The following is a 9,320-nucleotide window of genomic DNA, read 5'->3' on the forward strand; positions in this document are numbered from 1 at the left end:
TTAATGATTATAATAACAATAATAACAATAGGACTAGTAACAATAGTCGTTGCAGCAGAGGGTGTCGAGCAGGAACACGGGGGCAGCAGGTGACCCGCAACCACAGATCCAGACTCCACAGCTCCAGAGCCAGAAAACCTGCAGGAAGTGATAGGAGAGAGGAGAGGGACGAGAAAGCACAAGACTACCAGAAAGGGGAGAAGTTGTGTTAGTAACATGCAATAATGGGATGAGGTTGCATACAGAGAGAGAGAAAGTAGAGGAGAGAGGAGCTCAGTGCATCATGGGAAATCCCCCGGCAGTCTAGGCCTATAGCAGCATAACTAAGGGATGGTTCAGGACTCACCTGAGCCAGCCCTAACTATAAGCTTTATCAAAGAGGAAAGTCTTAAGCCTACTCTTAAATGTGGAGATGGTGTCTGCCTCCTGAACCCAGACTGGGTTGGCTGCGTCAAATCGGCAGCATAGCCTCAGCGTAGCCCCCTACCCTACGCCGTCACCTACGGCGTAGCCTGACGTGCACCTGCTCAAAAATTTAACTACACGTCGAGTCAACGCAGACCGTAAGCTCTGTGATTGGTCGGCTGGGTAGCCTCGCAATGCCTCTGAGCCGACAAGAAGTACCCCGCGCTTTGAAGTAACTTTTACTAGTGGTCAAAACGGTGGCTGTAACACGGTGGATCAATATATTTGACCATCATAACCCATAACACGAGAAATGACAGAATTTCAAATCAGAATGTGATCCAGACGGTCGATAACATTTGAAAAGGCTACACCAGCCGCACGTTTACAATTTTACCCCCATTTACATTAGCGGAGGGCTAAACCGGAAGTTAGCCTGCTCGACTGGCAAAGTCAGCACGGTGGACGCTGTAGCGCTACTGCTGACTGGCGTTTGGGGTTGTAATTGTAGATTGACGGACACACAGACGCACAATAAGTGCATGGCCCTACGCAGGAGTATAAATCAAGCTTTACTGGTGGCGTAACCAACTCGTTGACTAACCTCCAAACTCCATATGTCGTTGAGAGTAGTGGAAGTTAATTCAAACCGAGATAAGGTTTTAAAAGAAATTTGATTGTTTTCTCAATCAAAAGTTTCCTAAAGTGACCGACGTGACCTCTCTTGTTCAACTGCAGTTGAACTGATGACAATTAATGGACTCTTTCAGTTTTTTACAGCATGTTTCTGGCCCCACGCATAAAAAAGGCCACACGTTGGACTTGGTTTTTTCTTGTGGCCTAAACATCGATAATCTGAGTGTTGAAGATCCTCAAATTAGTGACCATTATTGTGTTTCTTTTAATTTGTCACTTACCTCCATGCCTGCCATCTGTAATGTTTCATTAGTATCATTAGTTAGACAACACTTAGGGATTTCTCTGCCTCTTTTGAACCTTGCTCCTTTATTGAATGTGATGATGTTGATTTATTTGTGCACTAATGACCACTGTCTGTCGGTTTTGGATTTGGTAGCAAAAAGATTTCAGGGTTACAGAAGAAGGTAGTTTTAGGAGGAAATGTCAGAGGACTGAGTGCCAGTGGAAAGCCACTAAATTAGAAGTACACAGACCCCATTTAAAAGACATGATGCTAGATCTAAATGAATTGATAAAGCAGGCTCGCTCAGCTTATTTCTCTAATCTTGTCAGGAAATAAGAAAAATCCCAAAATCTTGTTTGACACCATTGAAAAGCTTACTGCACCCCCAGCTCCTCTTGTGCCTGTGTACACACACGCGGACTGTAACAACTTTTTGATGTTTTTCTTGAACAAAGTGCATGACACTAGGGCCAGTGTTAATCCTCCTCTCATTCGTGGTTGTGTTATTATCACCGGTGTCATCTTGGTCGTCCTTCACTCCTGTCAGCTTACAGGATGTGAAGACCATAACAAGAAATATGAAACGAATATATGGAAAAAATAGTGGCATGCCAGCTTACCTCCTTTATGGAGCAGCACAACTTGTTTGATACTTTTCAATCTGGCTTTCGAAAATCACACTCTACTGAAACAGCTCTTATCAAAGTCTCTAGCGATGTGATGATGGCAGCAGACTCTGGCCGCTACACTGTACTTGTACTTCTTGATTTGACTTCGGCTTTTGACACTGTGGATCACGATATATTGATCAGTCGGCTTCATAATGAGATGGGACTATCAGGATCTGTCCTTCAGTGGTTCTCTTCCTATATTCATGACAGAACCTTTAATGTTGCTGTAAATAATGTACAGTCTGATGTGACCAATTTGTCCTGCGGAGTGGCACAAGGTTCAGTTTTGGGCCCTATTTTGTTTTTACTGTACATTTTGCCACTTGGTCAAATTATCGGCTGTTTCAAGGATGTATCATACCATTTCTACGCTGACGATGTCCAGTTGTATTGTTCTTGTAATGATGCTGAGTTTCATCGTTTGCCTCTGTTTCTAGAGTGTGTGTCCTCCATCAAAGACTGGCTAGCCACAAACTGAAATGCTGATTTTTGCCCCAAACCATAAGATCCCGCTGATCAAACAGCACCTTGGCTCTCTGGGCCCTTCTGTCAAATCCAGCCTCAGAAACCTGGGGGTTGTGTTTGACCAGGCCATGTCCCTGGAGACACACTCAAAACAGCTCGTTTGAAATTGCTTTTCACCTCAGGAACATCTCTAAAATCCGCAAAATGTTGTCAAAGAAGGATCTGGAAATGATAATTCACGATTTCATATCAACAAGACTTGACTACTGCAATGCTGTTTTTACCTGTCTGAATAAGTCTGCTTTGAACAAATTGCAAATTGTTCAAAATTTTGCTGCTAGACTCTTAACAGGTGCCCCTCGAAGTTCTCTTATTGGACCTCCATTGGCTCCCTGTAAAATTCAGGATTGATTTTAAGATTTTAGTGCTGACTTTCAGAGCCTTAAATGGTCAGGCCCCACATTACATCCTGGACCTTTTTGAATCCGTATTCCCCTGACTGCACTCTTCGGTCCTCTGGCCAGAACCTACTTGCAGTCCCTAAGACCCGAGGGGACATTTCAGTCTGTTGCTTCCAGACTGTGGAACGCTCTGCCCCTGCGTCTGGCAGACACTGTTGTCTCTTTTAAAAAGGATCTGAAACATGTCTATTTAAGAAGGCTTTTGGTTGATGGGTTTTCACTAGTGTCATTTTAATTTCATATTTTATATACATTTTATTTCATTTAGTTTGTTTTTATTTACTCTTTAGTACAGCACTTTGTGATTTTATCTGAGAAAAGCGCTTTACAAATAAATTTATTTACTTAATTACTTAATTATTTTAAACAAAAAGATAAATTCACCAAAGTTTTGCGAGACCATATGAATATAATTAACGTTGTTGTTAGACAAAAGAAACTTTGGAAGTCTCGGAGGTTCTCTGGGCCGGACCTTTTTGGGAGCAGGATGTGGATGTTGCGAGGGAGCAGAGAGGAGGATCAGAGAGAAGAGAATGGCTGGAAGCAAGAAGAGACGAGAGAGAGCCCACGGCTCGGCTATGTTTTTGTTTTTTCCTGGCTTGTCCCACAGTGGGAGTCACCTTTTTGTTCCTCAAGGTTTTAACTTTAATCTAAAGTAATGTCTTAAAGTCTATTTGCGCGTGTTTTAATCACATATCTTTCCACAATATCGACACTTTTCTTTAAATGTCATAAACAGTTTTACAGGTAAACTATTGAAGAGGCGAGAGCCACTACCTAACTTAACAAAGATTATTTAACTAAAACAAAGAAGACAGCTTTATAGTAAGGGGGAACCTTCTTTGTTCATAAAATGAATTTGAGGCTGTGTCCTTTTCTCCAGCCAGGCACTTTTAGATGTCTGTTGATATAATCTGTTTCCACTGGTTGTTCACTACAATATGTTATGCATTCCAAAACGTGTAGCAAATTGTAATTAGGCAAAGAGTGAAGAAGCATTTGGTGTCATCTTTCAGTACATGGAGCTTTTACATCCTTATTGTCTCTGACACAGTTCTGTTCTCTGAGGTCTGATAACAAGCCGTTACGCAGGAAAGTGAATGTAACTTGTCTGTTTCTGTAGCCTGCAGCCATGCTGACCTGTGAAATCTGTGGTGAGGAGATAATGTTGGAAGAGGACATGAAGACGCATCTCCTTCTCAGCCACCTGGAAAATAACATGCAATGCCCACTCTGTTCCCTGTCTGGAGTGTCCTACGATGAGCTCTGCTTCCACATCAGTTCTGCACATCCAGAGAAGCAGCACAGAGCACAAGATCCAGCTCACTTGACATCCACTTCAGACTGCTCTGCTGGAACACACGCTGGTGTAAGTGAAAGCGAGACGCCTCAAACAGCCTCAAAGTCATCATCTCTATCCCGCTCGGCTGGGGACAGCTGTGATACAGCTGGTGAAGCAGCCCCCACCGGTGCCTCTAGTGTCACCGCAGACTCAGTGCAACCAAAACAGGATAGTACACCAGAAAGTGGAGGTCCAACACCTGGGAAGACTGCATCTATCACTTCGACTCTGACAACACGGAGCCCTAAAACAATACAGGGGTCTTTCAGGCATTGTAATGAGGACGATAATGGAATTAAATCTGACCACAGCAAAGCCAAACAGAAGCGGCTGTCTTCACCAAGAAAAGGTGATTTAGCGTTTTCAAACTGTATTATTATTATTATTATTATTATTAAATTCACCATTGACTTGAATTGTCCTGTTTTAATTACAGAGAAGCTGTTTCCCTGCCCCATGTGTGAACTGGTCTACAGCAACTGTTCCATCCTGCAGGAGCATGTTGAGTTGCATCTGCAGGAACAGCACTCGGGTAACTTTTCTGCCTCTGAAATTTGCATCTTTTGCAGTTGTGTACAGGCCACTGTGTTCAATCACTGGCCACTTCTTGTTATCAGCACAAGGTTAATCTGTAGGATCCAGTCAAATTTCTGATCTGGCACAAACACCTTCTACTAATACTAACCCAGTCAGCAGACGTTAGAGGAGATCGAAGAGTTAATAGCTTCTTAAAATGAAGACACCACAAGCTACATACTGTATACAAGCTACAAAGTAGATTCAACGGCAGATGCTTCTCTTTCCAGTTGGCAGCAGGGTGAAAAGGCTGTGGCTGGGTGGGTTCTGTCCTTTAGTATCCTTAGCTTTTAATCACCTGCTGCAGAGCCCTCCTGGTTTAAGGGTGGGAGAAAAAATTGATTTTTAGATGCATCGTGGACGTGGAAGATTCTGACTCAGTTAACAAATGTCAAAAAATCGATTATTTAAATGTTAATTGATAACGTAATGCTGACAGAACGCAAAAGGCGGGACTCGCGGAAGTGCAGCACCTGGACCGTCTGTGGCGCGCACATAACCGAGACCAGTGTTCCTTCTGTATTCGGCACACCTCCGCTGCGGAATGAACAACCTCCCTACTTAAATGTCACACAATCACTAATATCAAGGCACAACTAATGATTTTAACTCGCACACTGTGCAAGCATCAATCAAAAAACATCAAGTTGCATCGATAATTGTTTTATAATCGCATCGCAGCCCTCTGAATCGTAATTGAATCGTGAGCTGCCAAGAGATTCCCACCCCTATTCTGGGCTGAGCACATCCCATGCCATTTGGCAGTGTTTCCAGCCAGGATGATTTCTGTTGCTCCTCTGTAAAAGTTCATAAGAACTTGGCACAGGACTTAAGTCTTCTTAAGTTTCCTTAAGAAATACAGCCATTTCTTAGCTTTCTTCACCAGCATGTAACATTTTCAGAACATTTTCATTGACTCACTGATTGAATCATTGATTGATTGACTTGATTATTGACTTAAGTAACGGTGTTGAGAGTAGCAAATAATTATTATACGCAATGACCCTGCTCGCATTCCTACGGAAGAGGATTAGGGCCTAGTTCTCTTCCGTACATTCCAAATGTGCCCTGACATTACGATCGTAAGCGTTGCATTGTTCATGGTGATGTTTACAGCTGGAGACCATGTAGCTGCTAAGTGCATACGTTCAGAGAACACTGGACAATTTCATACTTTTTAAATCGCTCACAGGTTTTGAGTTAAGTGAAATTTTATAAACTTTGTGAAACACGACAAATGTGTTATTCAGCATTCCTTTCTTTGTATAAATGTGCCTTATGCTCCTCTTTGGTCAGTGACAGGACTGATTTCAGTGTAACATTCTGTTGCTACAGCAGAAACATTCATTAGGGCCTGACCACGAACCGTGCCTGAAGGGATTTTATTGTCTTTTTCTTTTTTTTGCAAAGTAACCTCAGTTTTGGGGACCTAAACATACTCAAACATAACACATGCACATAATTCAGGCGCAGCGAAAAATTTCGTATTTTATAGGTTTTGCGCATGGGCGTGGCAAAATGACTCGCTAGCGCCACCTACAGTGCAGCCCCTGGACTAAGTTTCACCTATGTGGACGAAATTTCTGGTACGTGTATCATGTTCAGACGTACAAAAAAGCCTCTTGGATAAATGCCCGACACCTAACAGGAAGTCAGCCATTTTGGATTTAATGGTACTTTCACGAACAACTCCTAGAGAATTAGTTCGATTTAGTTCAAAATTCGGACATTTTGAAATGTGTATTTCTCAACTCGAACAAAGTTAAACGAGAAACAATATTTATTATTATCTTTGGTAAAACAGATGTAAAACAGAACAAGGCATGTTGATCTCAGGAGGAGGCCACTAGAAGGAGCACATATTGGCACACTGGCATAACATCAAATAAAGAGTATAATGTTCAGTCAATAGTATACTGTTAGAATAACGTTAATATATTATTGACTATATTGTTTATAATTTCATATAATAGTATACTATTTTACAAGTTGTTGAATATTAAAACCAGTTGCAGCGGTTTCTGTGAGTTTTCTTTTTAATTAATTAAATCCCTGTGCAAGAAAGAGCTCTACATTGGTTTCTAATTTGTTAAGAATTAACTTGTCAATAATTATATTGTTCAACATTGTAAAGTTGAAAAATATGATTACGTCAAACTTTATCTGATGTCCCTCCCGCCCCATCCAGGCTGTGATAGGTCAGTTGACGAAAAGTGAAGTCGGCTTTATGGAAAGTTGAACATGTTGAACCACAAAAGGCACTGATACAGCTAAGGTTAAATGGCTAGTTAGCCAAATCCAAACCTTCCTTATGTTCTCCCAGTTTTCTTCTGTCTTACCGCTACAGCTGCCGACAACACGTCTCTGTCACAGAGCGACTGGCCCACTGCCATTTCTCTCTGCGCTCCGGTGGCCAGTCCAATGTTTTGATCGATTAGCTGCGGGGCAGGGAGAGGGTTACAGTAGGTTGTTGTCTGTAACGTTACTGGCACGCTGCTCATAAATAATTTTTCTGGTTAGCACACATCTGTTTTTAGGGGCATGTGCGAGAGCCTGGTGTGGGCGGGGATAGTGAGCAGACTGCAGTGCACACAGAGCGTCACACACACAGCACCCTTTCTGTAATCGCAGAGGATGACATCGCGATGGACATTAGATTAATTGTGCAGCCTTAGGACTGTACATAAAACAGGTGTTTTAGTAACTCTTTCATTCAGGCTTCCGGGACGCTTCACAATGGCTCAGTAACTGTACACAGTCACACCTCATATGAAATAAGTTTGCAGTAACTGGTTTTACATGGAGTTTCCAATCTGTTTTGCAGGAGAGAAGAGATTTGAGTGCCCTATGTGCTCTGTGGTCTGCAATGACAGCTTTTCTCTGCAGGAACATGTGGAATTGCATTTAGATCGTAGAGCAGCTGTGAACTCTGCAGGTGGGCATACATTCTAACCTCCCTGCTACATGTCTCACTCAGTTCCCTCTACTGCATTTTAAAAGGTGTTTTTTCCCCTTCTGTCTTATGTATGTGTTTGATTTGGTGCACACTCAACCTATATCTTTCTAAGCCTTTGCTTTACGTGTGTTGCTGCAGGGAGCTCGTGCTCAGACCTGGAGCTAGCCAGACAGCTTCAGCAGGAGGAGGAGCAGAGGGGTAGGCAGGAAGGGGCCCGGCAGGAGAGAGAGGAATTCAAGAAGCTGCAGGTCTGGTTTCTACACTGCAGAACACCTACTGTGCAGATCATACGTGTTTAGATAGTGATACATTTATGTTGGATTTCAAATTAATTGATTGACTGTTCCTTACTATGGGTGAACAGTGTAACATTGTAGCGTTATCCCTGTTTAAACATTTGAGGTACTGTGTATATGGTCTACAATCCTTCATTTACTGTTTACAGTGTGCTGTGAATACCCTTAAAGCTGAAAATGTATCCTCATAGTCAGTGTTTTTTTCAGTGTGCTGGAGTAAAGATTCACAGTTTTGTTTTATTTGAAATGAAATAAATTATTTCCATTGTGGACGTTGGAGTAGTTAGACGTCGTAGAGGTGTGTGTGCATGTGCGCATACTTGCATGTGAGAGTGGAGTGCGGCTTAGCGGCTTATAAAGCACATATATTCACACTATGCGTTAAAATGCAGTAGCACACGTTTGAGTATTGCTGGAGATTAAAAGGTCAGGACTGGGCTCGGTGAAAAGACCGAACTTCTTTACCAACACTTAACCATCAGTAAAAATAGACAGCTATTGGAGTCCCAGAGATTCACTAAAACTGAGACCTTCCAGAGTGTGTTTTTAAAAAACGTACACACACTGAGGCTGGTTACATTTGTTTAAGCATGCAACTTAACACCAGATGGGAACACAGAGTATACATACAGTATCTCACAAAAGTGAGTACACCCTCACTTTATTGTAAATATTTGATTATATATTTTCATGTGACAACACTGAAGAAATGACACTTTGCTACAATATAAAGTAGTGAGCGTACAGCTTGTATAACAGTGTAAATTTGCTGTTCCCTCAAAATAACACATCACACAGCTGTTAATGTATAAACTGCTGGCAATAACAGTGAGGACACCCCTAAGTGAAAATGTCCAAATTGGGCCAAAGTGTCTATATTTTGTGTGGCCACCATTATTTTCCAGCACTGCCTTAACCCTCTTGGGTATGGAGTTCACCAGAGCTTCACAGGTTGCCGCTGGAGTCCTCTTCCTCTCCTCCATGACGACATCACGGAGCTGGTGGATGTTAGAGACTTTGCGCTCCTCCACCTTCCGTTTGAGGACGCCCCACAGATGCTCAGTAGGGTTCAGGTCTGGAGACATGCTCGACCTCACCCTCGACCTTTACCCTCAGCTTCTTTAGCGAGGCAGGGGTCGTCTTGGAGGTGGGTTTGGGTTCGTTATCATGTTGTCCACAGGGAGGGGGTCATGCTCTGCTTCAGTATGTCACAGTACATGTTGGCA

General features: G+C 42.5%; 1 protein-coding gene across 3 annotated transcripts in view; it reads left to right on the forward strand.

The window, feature by feature from the left end:
- Window positions 1-9,320, forward strand: part of LOC123968718 (zinc finger containing ubiquitin peptidase 1) — a 26,990-nt gene that overhangs the window by 1,741 nt on the left and 15,929 nt on the right. For all 3 annotated transcript variants that reach the window (XM_046045631.1, XM_046045633.1, XM_046045632.1), the window contains exons 2-5: window positions 4,048-4,615; window positions 4,703-4,798; window positions 7,667-7,777; window positions 7,937-8,046. In XM_046045631.1, coding sequence (XP_045901587.1) covers window positions 4,057-4,615; window positions 4,703-4,798; window positions 7,667-7,777; window positions 7,937-8,046 — 876 coding nt within the window. In that variant the 5' untranslated portion in view covers window positions 4,048-4,056. The remainder of the gene's footprint in view (window positions 1-4,047; window positions 4,616-4,702; window positions 4,799-7,666; window positions 7,778-7,936; window positions 8,047-9,320) is intronic.

Source organism: Micropterus dolomieu, linkage group LG03 (genome assembly GCF_021292245.1).
Source record: "Micropterus dolomieu isolate WLL.071019.BEF.003 ecotype Adirondacks linkage group LG03, ASM2129224v1, whole genome shotgun sequence".
NCBI lineage: Eukaryota > Metazoa > Chordata > Actinopteri > Centrarchiformes > Centrarchidae > Micropterus > Micropterus dolomieu.